The sequence below is a fragment of the Nothoprocta perdicaria genome, unplaced genomic scaffold (genome assembly GCF_003342845.1).
Source record: "Nothoprocta perdicaria isolate Ctin4 unplaced genomic scaffold, notPer1 scaffold_296, whole genome shotgun sequence".
In the NCBI taxonomy this organism is placed as follows: Eukaryota; Metazoa; Chordata; class Aves; order Tinamiformes; family Tinamidae; genus Nothoprocta; species Nothoprocta perdicaria.
In genome coordinates, this window is record NW_020455528.1 from 30,516 (window position 1) to 51,103 (window position 20,588).

The window sequence follows — 20,588 nt, forward strand, 5'->3', positions numbered from 1 at the left end:
GTCACTTCCAAATTACCGTTACGATTACCAATAACCATTTTTAACTCCGCACCATTTTGGAGGGCCTAAGATTTACCCACGCATTTTTGCAGCTCACCCCGGCGACATTTCCGCCTGCCTGCAAGGCGTCCTGACCGAAGCAAACAGTTTCTTACGGCAGGGAAACACGAAGCTCCCACCGGGACGAGCCGCCCCGCCCCGCCCCGCGCGCGCTCCCGCGGCCCCGCGCGCGCTCCCGCGGCCCCGCGCGCGCTCCCGCGGCCCCGCGCGCGCTCCCGCGGCCCCGCGCCGCGGCACTCGAGGCCCCCGGCGGCGCCGGGCGCGCGCGCGCGGCCGCGGCCGCTCCGAGCGCTCCGGGCGGGGCCGGCGAGTGACGTGGCGGCGTAAACAGCGCGGCGGGTAACGGCGCCGCCAACGGCCGCCGCCGGGAGCGGAGGCAGCCGCGCTCGGCGGCCCCTGCGCGGCCTCGCGGCGGGGCCGCTGCCGCGGAGCTCGAGCGGCGGCGAAGATGGCGACGCCGGGCATGAGCTGGCAGCAGCAGCACGGCTACGGCGGCGGCGGCGGCGGCGCGGCGCCCGGCGCCGCCAAGTTCCCCGCGGCCTCTGGCCCCGCGGCGCCGGGCGCCGAGCACAGCGCCGACCTGCACTTCAAAATGAGCAAGAAGATCGCCCAGCTCACCAAGGTAGGGAGCGCGCGGCCCGCCGCCGCCCCGCGCCGCCCGCCTTCCCTTGGGTCCCTCGGCAGAGGGGGAGACGCTCCTTCCCGCTGCTCGTCCTCCCCCAGCCCCAGCAGAACGAGCCCCGCTTAGGAAGGGCTGCGGGTTTTTGAGGCCTCTCCCTCGGCGGGTGAGGTGCGTGCCCCGCGGGCCGCCTCGCGAGTGGGTCCCGCGCGCGCGGCGCGGGAGGCGCAGCGCGGCCTGGCGGCGCYCGGGCGCCCGGCCGGCGCGGGAAGCCGCGGAGCAGAGCCTGCCACGGGAGRGGCAAACCTGCCCCCGAGGCGCCCCGGTGTCGCCGCCTGCCTGGCGGAGTTCGCTCCTTCCTAGGCAGGAACCCTCGTAGCCAGAACGCCTTGTTCATGGCCTGGTGCTTGCTCTTTGTTTTATGAAAAATATATATATTTTTCTGCCTTATTAATAAACCTTCTTTATGGAGTTTTTTTTTTTTTAGAATACAGACATTCAAGTGATGTTTCCTTTTGCTGAGTTCTACTCTCTTTTTTTGTTTATTTTTAACGTAAGGATGTCTGAAATGCCTTAATTCCACAGATGGTGGGGTAATGTGCAAGAATACCTTTGGCCTTGTCATGCTGATTTAACAGTTCTTAGGATGTCATTTCCAGTGTAGAAAATATATTGACCCTTTGTTTAAGGCTGGGATCAAGTTGCAGTGTGTTTTAAAAGTGTATTGGCAAGGGTAGCAGGTTCCAAGTTTCCAACTCAATGGTAGCTAAGCTATCAGTACCAACCTAGTATCAGTTACTTATCAGAATAAATTTAAATGATTGTTTTGGTCCTGCAATATTTATTGTATGATGCTCAAGTCATACAGGACTAGTTTTGTGTAGGAATGAAGGGCAGATAATCTTTGTCTAGAGGTAAAAGAGAAAAAGTACATTAACAATTATATAGCTAAGGCATTTTAAAGATACTTTAAAAGCCCTGAGGGAGAGATGTCTGGCCTTCTCCACATGTAGACTAAATTGGATGAAGGTGACATTTCGTTGGAAGTAAGAATGAAGAGGATGAAAGCTGGTGGCAGCCTCCCGTTGCAGACATAGTTCATATTTATGCACATCTGAAGCAGAGCTGATTTAAGTAACTATTTATCATGAAACATGGTGTGTAACCTCTGTTGGAAAAATGATCACTTCAGCAAGCAGAGGGGTGTTGGTCATTTTTATTTTGTTTATTTTTTTCAGTTAAACTGAACTGAAATGCTATAAGGGGAAAACAAAAATAAAGCAGCTGAAGAATCACTTTGGCCAAAGTTAATACCTAAAAAGACTGATTATTGCTTGTGCATCCTTTGCTGTCTTTCCCTTTCTTTCTGCAGAACCTTACCTAGCAGATTAGTAGTGGAGCTCAGAACTTTGAGATTTTTGTTGTGATATTACATGTGCTTTACCCATGAGTTACAGGACACATGTCCCGTGATGTGTKTTTTGGTTTTTGTTCCATTCCTCTCCTCTCCCTTTAAACTCTTTTATGCTTCATGATGCTATTCTTCTAAGATTCTGAAAGTTGTGTGCACATGTCTTCTGCCAAGGATTTCAAAACATTTTGCAAATAAAAGCTAGGAATTGTTTTCAGATTGTGCAGTTAAGATAACTGCAAGTTAGTTGTGACTCTACTGGGTTTTTACATGTGAATTAGGCCTTTGCAAGACTGGAATTTTGTGTTTGCTTGCTGGTGACTTGCGTGTTTTTGTGATATTTTACTTTGTGTTTTCTGATTTTTTTTTTTTTCGCCCTCAGGCACCAAGTTGTAGGCAGAAAGTTTGAGAATTTAACCGAGTTTTGTGGTGAACTGAAGTTGTAAACAGAAAAGCAATGTTTTTAGAATTGAAACAAGCGATACAATAAAAATAACCCTTTTGCATATTAGTCAGCAATAATTTTTTTTCTATCTTAATCTTTAATATCTGATTCTATTGTATAACTTCATTGAGAGAATMAAATTTTGACATTTTCATAGTTGAAAGTCTTGGGCCACACAGTCCTGGTCTTGAAAGTGGCCTAACTTGAAAGCTGGTACCTGTGAAGATATTTGGCCCAAATCCTGATCTGTATGTAGAACTTCTCCCGAATAATCTAGGAGCTTCTTTGGAATGTAGTTTTCAAATTGTGTAATATCCCTTATATAAAACACTTCTCAAAACCCTTTTGTCTTCCAACTTTTCTTTAAAGCTGTCATATTAAGTTAAAGTTAGGTGCTTTATCAGATCAAAACAATTTCCCCAATATAATATACTAAAAAGAAAACTAAATATACATAGGGCACTGAGAAAGGAATACATATAGGAAAGCTATCCAGGGCACATCCTCTGGCAAAAGAAATGTGACTTAGTAGTTTATATTTTCTTRTCGTTGTACAGTGTTTACCACAAACTAGCAGCAGAAAAAAAAATGTTTTCCTCACAGGAGGTAACTCCTGAAGTAATGCTAATTTCTATCATGTTTTAAGTCACCTTGAGAGAATGTGATTCAGTCAAAACAATGCAGGAACACAAGGAAAGGGGCAAGGTTTCTTTAATAATTTGATTTAATCAGTAATTCGGAGTCAGGCAAAATAAGAGGGAAGTTCATTTCACTAAGCACAAAATTTCAGGAATGCTTGATTACAGTTTATTTTTCTGTTGCATCGGAGAAAAATAAACTTGCTCAATTTAACTTTAATATACTTAATTCACAGGAGGGGAAGTATGACAAGTCAGTAGTTAAGAAATACAGTTTTTAAAACTACAAGGATGCTCCATGTAATGTTGAAAGATTGTGATAAATTGTAGCTGAAGAGATTTCGACTCTTCCTCTTTAGTATAAGCTCCTTATTTTTAGGCATTTCAGAAGATCTGTGTACCAGTTTGGGGATGAAGTAGCATCTGACATCAAGATTAAAGCCAACAAAAAATAAGCTGTGGTTATGAGATTGCATATATATGTTTGTATTACTGCATACTGGAGTGCTAATGCAGTGTTGAATTATGCCTACTGCAGATGAAAATATGCATATATATTTTATTTAAGGCAGCTGGAGTAGCAAACAAACAGGTTGCTGCTATGCATATATCCATAGAGGAGAATGAGATCTGCTTTTACAGTTGTCAGAAGAATACAAGTRTAAATTGCTTTTTTGACATATCCTCTTTATGCTATTGTCTGTGACTTGAGCATTTGTGATTGAGAAATTCATATTCTAAAGGTACTTCAAGGTTGTTGTGCAAATTGTGTCTCATAAACACACATCTTTGTGGAACTGGAAGCCACGCTGGGACTGGTCTCTCAGAACTTTTAGCTGCAAGGTGGTAATTGTAGAAATGATACAGTAGCTGATAGTGAAGTCTGTAAGGTCCATAGGGTAAATATATATCTTAAAATTATAGGTTCTGTTAGACTGATCCATTAGGTAAATGCTCTCTATACTCAGGTGATGTTTTCCCTTAGTAATGTGCTCAGTGGTTTTCTTTCTGTCGTCTTGGCTTTGAGAGAAGTTCTTGGGGAACAAACTTCAATGTAGTAATGGTGAGCTGTCTTTGGGATGCAGACAGTAAATTTCTTTCAAAGAACACATAGCAAGTTTGATAATCCTTATGCTTGCTGCTTCTAATATGCTGGTATTTTTGCTGGACTTGATTAAAACTATCAGCGAATGCGGTTASAATTCTTAACAGAATGTTATATTTCCAGTTCAACTTTATCTGTTTTTGTTTGAAAGTGTTTTGCTCCAAAATAGCTCAACTACCCTTTCATTGTGTGTAGGATTATTAGAGAACTAACAGAATAACCCTTAAAAAGAGAGATGAAATGAGAATTTAAGGAACCATTAAATGCGTTTAGACATTAGCCATAATCCTGCAGAACTGGTGCTGTTAAGAGTTCTGTATTTATTTATTTATTTATTTATTTATTTTCTTAAGCAACCTTATGTGATTACTCCAATGTGTGTTAACATTGGCAGTCGGCCAGTATTTGCTTATGTTTCTAGGATTGCATGAGAAGGTCTGAAATTTCACAGACGGTGTGATTTGAGCACATATTGGAATGTCAAGATTTTTGCATATATTTGTGAGTGATAAGATGGGGGGGGCGGAAACTATGTCTTGTTACTACATCTAGACTTGCAATTTTTCAAAGCGGTTTTGCAGACCTAGAAGACCTGAAAAAGTAGTATTACATGTAGAAGTTACTTATTCTTCACGTGCATGTTGGAGTGCTGCTTCTAATGATTATCACTGCATACCTATTAAGTGAGATTATGGGTATATAAACCTCAAATGGGTATGTATCAAAACTCAGGGTTGAATTAGGTCAGTGAATTTGCAGCTTTCTGTCACCAGGTGTCAAGCAGGAAGAAGAAATAGGTCTTCCTCTTAAACCCCTAGGTCCAGATTTCTGGTCCTTGGATGAAATTCTTTTTCTTTGTACGTGTGTTCTTAGTGGTTGACCAATGAGCCKAAGTTCTTCTGAGTTCACTGGCTATCCATCCTAGTACTCTAAAGATTTTAATTTTATTTTTTGTATGTGTGGAAGTGTGATATTGCTGAAACAGTGTCTAATTGCATATTCACATAACCTACTAGCCTAAAATGCTTCTTTAATATGTTTGGGCATTTATTGGCTTCTCTGGGATAGAAAAATGTGGTAACAAAGCCCCAGATGTTACAGCAGTTAGATGTTATTGCTTTCAGGTACTTCAGCAGTTATATCTGATAAATCACTACCTTAAGACTATTTAAAGAAAATGGATAAAATGGTTATTTTAGGATTTATAGTAAAAAATTCAATGTGAAGTTTAAAATTTGTGTAAGCTTTAGCTGGTTTTTCCCCCTATATGATGATAGGAATCCTATGACAAAAATACTCAAAATTTAGTTTTTATTTGAAAATAAAATTTTATTTTATTTTATTTGAAACAGACAATAATAGCAAGAGTCTTCTTTTCTAATGTAGTACTTGCCTAGAAAGTCTGAAAAGTTCAGTTTCAAATAAAATGAAGGATGAACCACTTTATAGTTAAGAATATAATATTGAAAAACCCCTTGCCAAATACAATTGTTTTAAATAGAAGATTCTTTTACATATTTTTTTGACTAAAAAAAAAAATTGAGTCAAACCCTATGTAATTGCATAAGGTATTCATATGTTCATTTGTTTGAGCACTGGTAAATTCTTATGTAAAGAAGAAACCAGAAGTTAAAGTAACATTAACTCATATAAAAATGTATAGACACAAGTTGAGCTCTTCATGTGTGTGCATTTGTGTGTGGGTATGTGTACACACTTGTGTCCCACCATGATAATGGAAGGATTTTGCTTCGAAGTGATGCACCTTTCATTCTCTCTTTGTACCGCYTCTTTAGAAAAAGATTGCAGTTTAATCTTAGTCAAGGTAGTTCTGTAAAGCTCTATTTAATAACCAGGGCTCTAAGGCATTGTTCATTGTCAGGTATTTCCATATGGTCTTGCAACCTTATTGGTGCACTGTAGTTTTTTGAATGTCATAAAATACAAAGTAGATGCATATGTGTTGGATGCAGGCTATAGAAACATTATTTGCCATCAAGCATTACATTGGGAGCTTTAGCTTTCAGCATTTGTAACCTCTAATCTTAGAAATTCTTTTAGTATCCTATTATCTAAACTCAGTCTTTGGCTTTAATCGGGATAGCAATTTTGTCAGTGATACTGTTCTCCCTCTTTCCCCTTGAAGTCTCCTGTGAAGCTACATGGAAAACTTGGTTTGATCTTAACTACATGGCAGGGAGATTTGGGGGGCAAGGCAGACAGGCATTACCTTAGGTAGTCACTAACGATTTTATGTTGTTTGCAGACTTGCTGCTGAATAAATTCCAATCTCTACATAACAGTATGAAATCAGAAGCAGCTGTGTGTATCTCTKGGCTGCTTCAAGTTGGCAGTAGTAAACCAGGTTTCTATATATTTTACTAATGACTGATGTCATAACAATAACCAAAGGCATTATGTTCCAAAAATAACTAGAAGAAACAAAAAACAGCCTAACACAAAAAGCTGTTCACCATCTTGTCCTACTTAATGCTTGTTACCCTGGTCCTGTTGCCTTGGCCAAGCTTTTTTAACTGAGCATAGACTATTATGAGGAAGAACAGCTTTTACTGAGATTGTCACAAGGTTATGCTCAAAGAGATAACCCGTAAAACTAGATATAGTTAAAAAGTTCATGCAGTCCTACTTGTTAAAGATGCTCTTAAGTGAAAGTTTACAGTTGAGCTAAAATASAGTATGATGTGACTATGAAAAATATTTCATTTTTTCTTATCATGTTTGAGACTAAGCATTTTTAAGAAAATAGCTGGAAAAAATAAACATGTTATGATTTAATTCTCTGAAAAGTTTAAAAAAAMCAGATCTACTCTAATCCAGAGATTTTAATTGAGGAATGGTTTTGCTCACAGCATGACTGAAATCTATACCTTTTATCAAAGGGTATGTCTCACACTGCCTTCTCAAATTTAGTACTTTGCACAATGARTGCTGATATGTTTAGATAGCTTGTACTAAAATATATTTCAGTAATCTCCAGTTAGTATCTCTGGCATTTTAAAAGTTGGCAAATGAAAATGCTCATAAATTCTTTCTGTAATGCAGATTAACGAAAAAAAAGTCTGTTTTTTTTTATGTCTGTTTACTTGTGTATGTAGGCTTCACACTTCTAAAAATGCAAAAATGCAAGTTGTTTGTACTGAGAAGTATGTTTTCTAGTTTATGTCTTATGTTTATGTTCAAGTGGGTGAGGAAAGGGCTGAAGTAAGGAATGAGGAGAGGCACATTGCTCTCCATGGTGCTGAATGCAGTGTGAGTTTTAGCTTCTGACACTGACCTTGGAAACGAATCATTTTTGCAAAGCAAGATCAAAAAACAACTGCTGTTGTTTTTCAGGAAGTTCTTTCAGTTGGTAAATTAAGCCATGTTAGCAGGTATTTTAATAAGAGTGGCATTTGCAGCTCTTTAAGGGAGCTGTTCAAGTTGGATTTCCTTCAGCTGCCTTAATGTAGGCAGAGTACTTGCCAGTCTCTTTGAGGATTGGTGCTTGGTTTAATTCTGTTGTGAAAGAGTTGCGTTCCTGCCTTTTGAGGATTTTTGACAACGTGGAAGCACAGTTGTCTTGTCACCAGATTTGAGAGGTGTGTGTGCTATCTGTATGTATGTTGAATATTTCACTAAGTACCTTAGCATTCAGAAGCCCCAGTAGCACTCAAAATAAAATATTGTTTCTATTACTAAAAAGCAATTGTTTTGATGGCTAATCAAAACATTGATACAGACCTATAAGATGACTATCTTTTCCAGCCTTTTTTTTTTTTTTTTTCCGGTTGGAAGTTGCCACTTCTTATTTTAGGAAGCTTTGAACTTTATAATATCACTGCCTTTTTGCTAAGGCAGACTAATGTTATCACTTCAACCCAAAATCAGTATTTTGGATTTGAGAACTTTCCTGGGCATCCTTGTTCTACAGAGTCTACAAGTCGATGCAGTGCAGGCATGGGAGAAAAAGAGAAGAAGAAAAAAAAAAAAAAAAACCCCACCAAACATAGCCCAGCAACCAAAAGAATTTGGATAGTCTTCTGGTCTCTACCTTTTTTCCTTGAAGTGATTTTTAAGGTCTAATCATGTAACAGAAGTATTAGCCATACTCTAGATAATATGATAACTGGATGAAGAACAGATAAATAACTATTTTTGTTGTTGGTTTTTTTTTTTTTTTTCCTCTTCTTACCAGGAGGCAGATTGGGGAATTTGTGCATCTGTCACTAAATCTTCCTTCTTGCAGAATGCTTCCCAAGATTTAACTGTCTTAGCAAATTGCCTAAAGCTTTTTGGGCCGCACATTTGCAAGGGCTGTTTCTGACATCCCGTTGGTAGGGCTGAATCCCACAACTGAAAAAGGGTTTTGCTCTGGCATTGGGGCAATGTTGTCATGCCTCACTTGGAAAGAGGGCATGGAGTTGCAGGTGCCAGCGTATGTTAACCTAGTATGTAGCAGGAGGATGCAGTTGACTTACAGTTGATTGCAGAATGGGTATTAAGCTAATCCTGTCCATTAGAGTTATGGAAAAGCTATTTTTGCAGGCCTCTRTTATAATGGAATTTCACAGAGAATCACAGCATCACAGAATGGTTAAGTTTGGAAGAGACCTCTAGAGATCATCTAGTCCAACCTTTCTGCTCAAGCAGGGACAGCTAGAGCACATGGCACAGGGTCACATCCAGGCRGGTTTGGAAGGCCTCCAGAGAAGGAGGCTCCACAACCTCCCTGGGCAGCCTGTTCCAGGGCTCTGGCACCCTCACAGGAAGGAAGTTCTTCCTCATATGGAGATGGAACTTCCTGTGTTTCAACTTGTWCCCATTRCCCCTTGTCCTTTCACTGGCCACCACTGAGAAGAGTTTGGCCCCTTCCTTCCTACATTCCYCCTTCATGAACTTACACATGTTAATCATATCCCYTCTCAGCCTTCTCTTCTCCAGAATTTAAAAGATCTGCCCTTGTTGATCGACTCCTGACTTCTCTGTTGTGAAAATAGGCATGCTTGATGTCATTTAATTAATTTGACTTTTTAAATTCAAGTCCTTAATTTATTGTATGACAAGTCAGGGAGGTTAACTTGTAGCCAGTCTTTCTTGGACTGTTGTGTTTACATTCATAAATGGTGTCTAACCTGCCCTCAGAAAGTCGCGGCAGGCTGTAGCAGATGCTGAAACAGATGAATTTCCTGGCAGCTACATCCTCACCTCAATTTATACCTTCCTAATGCTTTTTCTCCAAACAAGTGTGTTATTGTAAACAGTAGCTGTGGAGTATGTTTGCATAGCTTAGTTTTGGGTAAGTTTTGCCTTTTGGTAGTTAACTGGGAAAGGGAGGAATGTGGCGGTGCTGTGCAGGTTCACTTCTCAACGCYTCATCATCCAGAGCATATAGACTGGGGGTGGCTTTGAGGGCTGTGGTGTTGGCAGTTCATTCCTTCACTTTGCATTCTGAAGTAGCTTAGTAGTACCAGATGTAAATGTTTGGTGTAAAGGGAACTAAGATTTTCATAAGGCAGCTTGTGTGATTGTGTGAATGTAAGGTGTTTGGAGGATTTTTTTTTTTTTTTTTTAGTTCATTGCACTCCTCAGTCACATAACCAATACATAAAACACACTAGAAAAACAAAATGTAGGATATAAGTTAAAAGGTTAGCAGAAACCTTATGACAAACTAACAAGTGCAGTTGTGGAGAAGGACCTGGACATTTTGGTGGTCTTGACTCAGCAATGTCGATAAATACCAGAATGGAAAGCATTTGTGTCCTTTAGCACCAAGGCCCCAAAACATGCATCCATAACATGGCTTTTTAAAGAAGGAGGTCTTCAGATTTAGCAATAACATGATTTTTCCTTTTGAATGTTCATCAGAGTTGTCTCTTGACTACATTTTTTTAAAAGCTGGCCTCAAAAATGCAACTTAATAGGGTATTTTAAGAAAAATGTTCAGAGTGTGTCTTTCCAGTAACAATGCATGTGAAGGAATGGAGTGTATAATCAGCCGTCTCCTCCATGTATGTTAGAAAAATATTTGTAAGAATGTACTCAGCAATTGTGGACTACTTTTCTGAAATACTGTTTTAAATAACTTTGGAGAATGTTTTTGTGTGGTACTAAGCAAAAAAAATTTGACTAGCAAAACCAGACTTTTTCTAGATTTTAAACTGGTTGATATTATATCTTAATTGACCTATTAGCAGTCAGTTATTAGTGGTCAATAAGTTTGAAATGCATGTATGTAACTGGCTTCCYCCGTTTGGTCAAAAGATGGGACAAGGGGAAAAATGAATCCAATATCCATTGTAACGAACAGTGTAACTCTTCTTTAGTATATCTCTTTTTTTTAAATATTATATAAAATTAATTCCTAAATTTAGTGGCTAATTTTAATAGGTGTGCAGCAGYGGCTAACGAAATCTGGTGGGCACAGCATGGGTAGTCGCTGATGCTGCGGACTYTGGGATCTGATGTGAGTGTTTGTGCATTAGCTCTAAATCAAGACTTGCTGGAGATGTAAGATGGATGTTTATGTAGAAAATATAATAATGGTTGTTATGTTATATAATAATGGTTGTTACGTATGGTGGCCTCATAGGTAGCGGTCCTGATTTCATGTAAATTTGAGCAGAATGAGCCACGTGCATTTTTTTGAGGTAATTTTCTGTACTGTAAATATTTTTGGCACCTAATATTAGTATTAACTTGAATTATGCATTTTTAATTGGAAAGACATTCTGTCATTACAAAATGTAACTGCAGCCAACCATGCAAGAGCACAACATCTGGTTTGGAGTCAAAATTTTTTCTCCGCCAAATAGTCAAACAAAAGGCTTTCAGCTGAAAACGGTGTTGAGCACCGATTGTTGTTTGTATTCCATATGTCACAAGGCACCAAAGCTTATGCAGCAACAGACTCTTTAATTGCCACATACAATACTGCTAACCACTCCTATACCGAGTTCTTAGTGCTAAAAAGTCATTATTTTAAATTTTTTTATTCTTTGGTAGGTAAGAGCCAGACACACAAAATTATGACAGATTCATATTAATGTTATTTATTATTATTGTTATTATTATTACAATTGTAGGATTGTTATCTTACTATTCATTATAGAAAATAAGACCGTTAGCCAGCAGTCTCATTCTTGAACTATTTTTCTGTTTTTYTATCTGTATCCCTGGACTAATTGTCTAATTGAAAGCCTAATAAAATGCATTTTTTTCTTGTTATTTGAAACACCTGCAGTGTGTATAATGATTAGGGTTGGGTTGGAGAAAATGAATTAAATTAACAGTTTATGCTTGTTCATAATATGTATTTCTGCTGAAAAAACTAAGACTGCTTTAAAAATTAAAGGAATATGGTTAGGAAGCGACTTGTCTTCTCTTTCAAAAGAAGTAAAGAATACAAGATACATTTTGTGCATTTCCARCATCTGCAAGCTTACTGCATTTGAATTGTCAGAAACTTATTTAGCAAGTCTGGAACTTTTAAATATGTTAGTTTGCTTTAAAAATATCAGTTTCTGTTCTCATTTGAAGGAAATACTGTTATGCTGTGTAACGTTAGTACTGATTTTCCCTATGCTCCTGTGCTAAAATCTAACATCAAATTCTCATAGAAAACCTGATGTAGCAATCCCATCACTCAGAACACTGARTGATGAGATGCAAATACAAAATACATTATCTACACATTTCATCGGGCTGAAAATAAGCCTCCTGAGGCACTCTAATCAGACATTTATTCTTTTTATACTTTATTATACAGTTACATGCCTTTTAATTTACTTTTCTTACATTTTTCCAAAAGACATCTCTGTCCTTCAGAGAATGAATGGTGCTTTTTGAACATCTAGATGTTCAATGTGTTTTATATGGAGTAAGCAGATGATAAAGTTAGGACATCTTCTGAATCTGGCATGAAATGCAGGCTTAATTTTCACTTGGGTTTTTCTGTGGTGGTCTTAATTTTAAATCATAATACCCTTAAAAATACTGTTTGTTTTTTATTTACTGCAGGTTATAATGCCATATAACCTGATACTGGCACACTCTGCAGTGAGATAGAATGCTATGGTGTTTCTGTGCACAGTGACAGGAGGCAAAAATTATAAATGTAGAGAGTCCTGTTTAATTTACAAAAGCCTTCAGGCAGGCGCCTCAGCATTTTCCTAGTGCTTTGGTTTCYGACCAGAGATCTTACTAGCATTAGCTGCATTCTTACTAGTATTAGCATTAGGACTGAGAAAATGAGGAATGTAGCAGCTAATGTGAGAACAGTCCAAGTCCYGTGGCAGGACCCAGAGAAAGGGCAGCGTTCTGTGGTAGCTTTGTATCTGAGCTGGAAGGCCACTTGATTTACCTTAAACCTTCTACTCTTAGTGGCTGAGGGGGAGATCAGACAAGCGTCATAGACTTGCTGAGGACAGAGAGCACCAATAAGGGTTTTGTTATAAGAACAGAACTTGTTATAGAACATTTTAAAATGTAATTCTTCCCTTCTGAAGACTGTGTTTTGAGTTTTGTGTGTGGACTCTTGAACTGTAGGTATATTCTCCAGAAGGTAGAGACTCTGCTTGCTGCTGTAGAGCCCAATGATTTCTTGATCTTCTGATGAAATCAAGACAATGCTTTTCTGGTGTCCGTTTGAATGCCAGCTGAGGACTGATGCAGTTCATGTCCTCACAGAAAACACTGTTTTTTTTTTTTTTCTTTTGTTTTTCATAGGTTTTGTTCATTTTTAGGATACATCAAGTATAGTGATCTGACTTTTTTTTTTTTTGGAGAAGGGGCAGTTATTCAAATTTATTTTATAACTGCTGGCTGTAATATGTTGGAGAAGTGTGTGGATTTGCTGGAATTCTTAGAGCATAAAATTAAACATTTAACCACTTACTGGAGCATATATAACTTCTTCACTGTGATAGTTACAGATCACATRCCTGTCCATCAGTAAGAATACTTATCACTTAATGCTTCTACTTAAAACAAAAGTGCAGCCTACATATCCCATCCTGGTGCAACTGAAACATCCCATAGTGTGTCTGGTTGCATGAAAACTTTCACTTGGTTTTGGGCAGTTCATTGCTTTCCCAGCCTGCTTGAGCTGCTTAGCCTCCTGGGCTCTCCAAATGGTTAGTTGGCCTGCCAGCTACCTGCCTCTTTGGCCGGCTTGCCAGCTAGCAGAGTGGCAGCCTTCTGCAACCAGGGACCTCAGGTCCTAAGAGATCCGCATACACAGGCTGCTACCGGATAAGCTGTCAAAAACCTAGGTTGTATCCAGGCAAASGGCAGGCTTTAGACCAGGTCAACCAGTGTTGATGTTTGCGTTYCTAAAAGGAAGCATTTAAGTGTAATTAGCCTTTGGGAAGGCGGAATTCAAAATGTGGACTTCATTCTGATTAGATTTCATGCCTTCTTGTAGTATATACTCTGAGTGTTATTTTTTTGTACAAATACCTTTATTTTGTTTTTCAGAATAGTGTGTTTCTCTTCCTAGAATTTCACCAATTTTTATTTGCAGTAGTTTATTGCGTACAAACGCAAAACTTTCACTAGCAAAATTATAGGTTTAAAGAATATAAAAATCCCATTCCTCAGTGTTTGAAAGCTGTTGTAATTATTAATACAGTATTTGTACATAAGAAAATGTGGTGTCTCGCATATATCATTAAAACATGTTAAATAGTTAAAATAGCTTTCCGAATGCCTTTTTTACTTAGTAGAAAAACAGTACATTTACTCAGTATAACATTGTTTTATGTTTGTAGGTAATATATGCTTTGAATACTAAAAATGATGAGCATGAAGCTGCCATCCAAGCCCTCAAGGATGCACATGAGGAAGAAATTCAACAAATTCTTGCAGAAACCAGAGAGAAGATCTTGCAATATAAAAGTAAAGTTGCAGAAGAAATGGATCTTAAAAGAAAGATCCAGGTTTTGGAAGAGTCACTGGAAGATCATAAGAAGATGAAACATCAGGCCTTGACTGAATTTGAAGCCTATAAAGACAGAGTTGAAGACATGCAGCTTTGTGCAGAAGCTCAGCATGTCCAACGGGTAGTGACCATGTCAAGGGAAGTAGAAGAGATTAGAAAGAAATTTGAGGAAAGGCTACGAAGTTTCATACAGCTGCAGGTGCAGTATGAAAAAGACAAACGAGCGGCTCTTGAAGACTTGAGAGCTGCACATAGACTTGAGATTCAAGAGCTTCTGAAGACGCAGCAGAGCCAGAATGCTACCTTAAGCAAGGGGCAAGAAAAGCTAGAGGAACTGCACAGAATGGAGCTGGAAGACTTAAACAGTAAAGTTGAAGAGCTGAGACTAGAAAGGAAAAAACTTATTGAGGACTATGAAGGCAAACTCAGCAAAGCTCAGTCCTTTTATGAACATGAACTTGACTCTTTGAAAAGATCTCAGCTTTTTACAGCTGAGAGCCTGCATGCCTGCAAAGAAAAAGAAGTGGAGCTAAGAAAAGAATTTCAAAACCAAGAAAGTATTTTACGGAAGAACTTGGGAAAGCTTAAAACTGAATTGCAAATGGTCCAGGATGAAGCTGCCAGTCTGCGGGAAAAATGCCAAAAACTTCAGGTAGCTCTTGGTACGGCGGAAAACAACGTACAGGTGAGACTGGTGCTGTGTTATTTCCAATATATTTTTCCTCCACCTTTTAAGACTGGCTTTCTGCAAGGCTGATAGCTTGAAGTGATTTCATCATGTAAACTTTAATCTATCRCTCCTCCTTGCCTCACATCCACCTCTTAGTTAACTAGTTGGGCTTAGAAAAGGAGGAATTCAAGGTTTGGATTTTGTTCCGATTACATTTCATGCCCTTACCCTCCTTTTCTTTTCTCTTTGACCACTTGTTATTCCTGTAACTTCAAAGATGAGAGATGMAGTTTTCTTTTAAAAGAGAAGCATTCCCTTTCCCTTCCTGAATGGCTGGGAATACATTATATTATACTACAACTGAGCTTCTCTTGWGAATTGACGCAGGTGACTTAAATTGCAAATTTTTAACTAATTGCCTTGCTCTCATTTAATGTATTTGCATGTGAAACTTGATTTGTGCTAATAGTAAACACAGCTGCAATTAAGGACAATGAAAACTGCTGTGAATGTATAATGTGTTTTCTTGGTTTTTTGTATGTGTGTAAGCAGTTCTAAGAAATCAGTTACTAGATTTCTCAAATTATTCCTCAGAATTTGTGGCATGTGTTACCTTTTTCTGTGTTGTTTTTATATAGCTTTTTTTGTGCTATTTCTTCACAGTCTTCATGAACACATCTTTTTCATGCTATATAGCCGGCACGTTGTAGTATTTCAGCAGGGTTTTTGGAAAAATACAAAACATAAAATGAGTATTAAGGTGGTAATATGAGGTTTTGGTTTGTATGTAAATTGTTTGCCTAGGAGGTCTCTTCTGCACATTTTAACTTAATGCTCATTTAAATCTAAACATAATTTGTATAATATTAACAAGCACTATATGATGCTTCCTTAGGTTCTTCAAAAACAACTAGATGACGTGAAGGAGGAGGAGATGTCCCTGTTGAGCAAACACAAGGAAGTGGAGAGCGAGCTAGCAGCTGCTAGGGAGCGCTTACAGCAGCAGGCCACTGATCTTGTTCTCAAAGCCAGTATGTATGTCAGTAACTTAATCTGGAACCCAGCCGTACCTACTCTGTCACAAAATTACTAGTCTCTCCTTTTACCATTAATCTTGCATAGATGTAGAATGCTTAACAAGTGTTTAATACTGTACCTAGAAGTTTTGGGCAAGTGTTTTATTGCATACATTGTATTTAAGATTCTCTTTTGTGTGCTTATTTGTACAAATGTTCTACTTTAGATGCCCTGTAGATATTGTATTCTCAGTCCTGGGAATCTTATGCTTTAGCTCTACTTAAGGGGACAGTATATGCTTTTGCTTTACTTCTGCTTGTTCTTTGTTATYATTATTTAGGTTGAAACATATGCTTCCCGTTCCTCTGTCTTATTCAGATGCCTAAAAGGCATCTGAAATGAAGAGCTTTATTTATCTGCTTAGCGTGCAGATTTTCTTTTCCTTTGTGCTGACTTTCAAAATACTTTCTGTTTATCAGTTAGTAAAGTGTTTGGGTTTTCTTTACAGCACTTTTCCTGATTTTTGTTATGCTTGTTGGCATGTGGGAAAGCATAGGAAATGATATAAAACTTTTTTGTAGACATGTGGTTCTTACTGACTTAAGATGCCATTTTCTTACCTCACTGACACCACTAAACAGTGGTAGGACAATTTGGTAGGACAAGTGGTAGGATTATTTTTAAGCAGCCAGCACAAGCCAGGGACTCKTCCCAAAAGTCAGTTTGGATGAGGTCACCTTTCTTTGAAGTCTGGAATGTTGCCAAGCTGTTCAAGCTCRCCTTAGGGCCAGAAAACACTCCCTGACATTAACTTGCTAATATTAATGTAGTTTACTGTCATAGATGGCAGCCCTCAAACTGTGTGTGTGAAGGTGGCCTGTCTCTAGGCTTTATTTCTGTCCCTCAAWTGAATAAGCAGGCCCTACAGATGAACTGAGCTGCCTGGAAAACCTCATGCTTAGAAAGAGGAGAATATACAAGCTGACTAAGGTGAGGCCTAGAAAGAGTCTGGGCTCTTTGGGTAATTGTTTAAGCTAGGATCCAATCCTGTAAGTCCTACTGAATGCAAATAACTGAAAGGACAGTGCTTCCCCTAAAGAGCACTCATCAGGAATTTTGGGGATTAATCTGATCTTTTTATAAGTTACCAGATGAGATCTTCTGAATAAACTTTTCTTCCACTCCTTTCACTCCTCTGATTCTATTCCTAGGCAGAAACATATATTTTTTTTTTCCCCTAAATACAGGCCTGGGTGCTAAGTCATTCTTAAGTATCCAGTCCATTTTTCAGCAATGCTGATGGCATGGAATGAACCCAGACTATCAGTCAAGCACTAGTCTTCTCTGGCACCGAAATTCCCTGTGTCCACACTGATGCTGAGCACAGTAACACTGTCAGTGGTCCCTCTTTGCTCTATAGCACCTCATAGTGCAAGAGCACCTCACAGTGCAAGAGTATAGCACCTCAAGTGCTCAAGAGCCCGGAGCCCTGCTTTTGGAAGTGCCACCAAGCCATTATCTTGCAAGGCCATCAGTTACCTGTATGTTCAGAAACCGCTTCTGACATCAGCTCACACCTAGGAATCAAAAATGCTGTCTCAAAGAAATCTATTCTCATAGTTATTAATTGCAGAAAAAAAGATTCCTTAAAGTTTTAAACATTGCGTGTCATTCAGTGCAGTAAAAAATACTTTACTATGTCTTGGAAAGCTTTGCATTCCTCTTGTATTCAGCCTGAGAGAGAATTGCTGTTTCCTGCCCTCTGTGCAGAGATGGAAATGAATTAGGAGCCACAGTGGTKGTCTTATTTTCTTATGAGAGGCAAGGCAACAAAGCTGACCTCCTTAGCTACTTCTCTCTAACATAAACTTAAACCTCCTTTAAATAAAACTTGTTTTTTAAATTTTATTAAAATTGCCAGGTGACATAAGTTTTAATAAGAAGGTAATGCCACGAAGCTGGGGCTGTAACAAACATGTTTTGAATAAATAATACTGCTACACACAGTTCTTTAAAATCTTCACATAAAGTAGTCAGATAAAAAATAGAGTTCTTTTGTTTTTAGGTCACATTGGGATGCTYCAAGCTACTCAAATGACTCAAGAAGTTACAATCAGAGATTTGGAATCTGAAAAATCTAGACTSAAAGAAAAGCTATCCCAACTAGAAGAAGAAAGAAACTTATTACAAAGCAAAACACAGAGCCTGGATGAACGACAAAGGCAGCAGATTTTGGCATTGGAGAAGGTAAACCAGCTTAYTGGCTTTAAACAAATAAAAACAAGATAGATTTTTGAGCAGAAATATGAATATGTTTTAGTTATTTATAAGTCTGAAGTGACAGGAGCAGTTTGTTCCAAGTGAACCTCATRTAGCATCATAGAAGGTCTAATGTAGAATGTGTGTGGCGGATTTGGTGTTACCTGTTTCAACTGAAGTGAAGGCAGAGGGAGAGAAGACATGTTAGAGATTGCCCAAACTGTTTGGGGCACCTTTTCAACAGTTGATTCAGAGAGCGTCTCACAATTTAAAAGAATCTCAGTAGGAAGGAAGATAAAATGGCCAAATAAAAATGAAAAGCAATATTCTGAAAATGAACTAAACATGTTTGAAAATTAACTGAAATTTTCTGTAGGTTTAGTACCTGCTGGCTGTTTCCATGAGGTAAATATATCTAAAAGATGGACGTTAACAATAAATCTAAAATCAAATGTGCAGATGGTCTGAAGCTATTTTTGTTTGTTGAGTGATTAATCAGAGAAATTGGACAAATGCTAAGCATTATATTTTGTATRTATGTTAATATCTGTTCATATGTATTATCAGTACACTTCCTCTATTTTTCTTTTTTCCTCTCTTATTGGAGTGGAGTTGGGGTCTTTATCCTTTATTAGAGGAAACTGGGGTCTGAGATAGCAGTTGAAGACTTTCCTTGTTTTCTACAGAAAGTAAACGAAGCAAGGGAGACGCAGCGGGAATATTACGAGAAGGAGCTGGTGAAATTGCAGGCAAGATTGGAAGGAGAGGCTGCACAGTTGAAGGAGGCTCATTCTAAGACCTTGGAAGAATTGACGTGGAAACATCATACTGCAATCGAGGCTGCTCACACTAGTGCTAACAAGGATAAGAAAAAACTGCAGATGGTAGGTGACTTTTTTTTTTTCCTGAATAATAAAATATAGAGAAAGGAAAAGGTATAATTGATACCAGATTGAAATTGTTGCCCAGCAAAGTTTCATTTGGACCTGTCTACAAGGTCAGTTTTACTGAAGGAGCTGAAAGATTAATAATTATTTGAATTTTTCATAGACAGYTCAGAGGTTCAGAGAAGAGGTTCTCTCAGCTCAGAGTAGTAGTGTCTTAGTGCTTGACTTSAGATGCGCTCAGGAGGAGCATGTACAGCTGCACATACCTTGTATTGTAGAACTGCAACTGTGTGTGCCAGCTGTGTTGTGATGAATGAGAGGACCAATATCCTATTCTGATTATATGTGCATTATAACAAATTCTGCTGCACACAGGAGATGCAGGGTAAGTACTAATGTGGTTAATTTATGCTTTTGTTGCACTCATGTGGTGGGTGTCTGCTTGAAAACTACCAAGAATGTAGAAACAGCCAGTCATCTTAGACTATTAAACTAGAGTGTTGCTTTTAAAATTTTATTTGTTATAAATCCCAAATAGTTTTTAATACCTTTCAGGAATTAAAATTAGCTCTTGGAAGAAAATAATGGAAAAAACATATTCATTTAATGTGTGTGTGTGCGCGCGCGTGGTGGGGAGGAGCAAGGGGGAGAGGTTTTAATATGCTTTATATAATTATCAGTCTCTTTTTAAGGCTTTCTGAGTGTTTTTTTTTCTTTCAATTCTTAGCCAATACATTCTTAGGCTGCAATAGGCATTGACTTTAAAAAGTAATGCACTGTTGTCTCTCTCTCTCTCTCTCTCTCTCTCTCTCTCTCTCTCTCTCTCTCTCTCTCTCTCTCTCTCTCTCTCTCTCTCTCCTTTTATTTTGATAAATTTATTTTGATAAATGAAGTGTGTTTCTCTTCCTTCTTTGGAAAAAAAAAATAATCAAATGTCAATATCTATACAAGTTTCAAAAACATTTAAACTTTCTGTGGAATTGCATTTCTTACAGAAATATTTGAGAGAATCCCTTATGGTACCCAGTAGTTGAAGAATACCACCCTGAGCACACTCTGTTTAGTGACAATGGTCTGTTGATTCATTTATGCTTCTTGATCCCATCTTTTCTTTCAGCTGAATGCATGTGCCATGTTAATTCTGGAGCTTTTGTAAAAGTAATATCAAGTTGATTTAATAACTTGATTAATGTTTTTAAATTCTTGAGCAGAAGAGGAAAGAAAAGCAGAGGAATGGTTCATAACTCTGCTTTGTCGTCTTGAACCAATACCTCCATGTGCTCATTCCTCGTCTTGTTTACAAAAGAAAACTTGTCTGTAGAAATGTTAGTTGTGGGTTCAGTAAACAAATATTTATCTGTAGAAGAACTAGTTTTTAATTGTCTTAAGGAAAGATGGAAAACCACTTAAGAAAAAGGAAATGAATTGTTCATGGTAATATCTGTAAACAATTCTCTGTGCTACTGCAAGCAGTACTGATTTGTAAAAATAGGTCCTGATACATGGATAAATCAAAAGAATACATGAGAATTCCTAT

General features: G+C 38.5%; 1 protein-coding gene across 1 annotated transcript in view; it reads left to right on the forward strand.

The window, feature by feature from the left end:
- Positions 1 to 606: 606 nt before the first annotated feature.
- The window catches only part of FAM184A (family with sequence similarity 184 member A), a 56,518-nt gene continuing 36,536 nt past the window's right edge, over positions 607 to 20,588 (forward strand). The window contains exons 1-5 of the mRNA XM_026041849.1: positions 607 to 682; positions 14,049 to 14,903; positions 15,784 to 15,919; positions 17,971 to 18,152; positions 18,851 to 19,048. Coding sequence (XP_025897634.1) covers positions 653 to 682; positions 14,049 to 14,903; positions 15,784 to 15,919; positions 17,971 to 18,152; positions 18,851 to 19,048 — 1,401 coding nt within the window. The 5' untranslated portion in view covers positions 607 to 652. The remainder of the gene's footprint in view (positions 683 to 14,048; positions 14,904 to 15,783; positions 15,920 to 17,970; positions 18,153 to 18,850; positions 19,049 to 20,588) is intronic.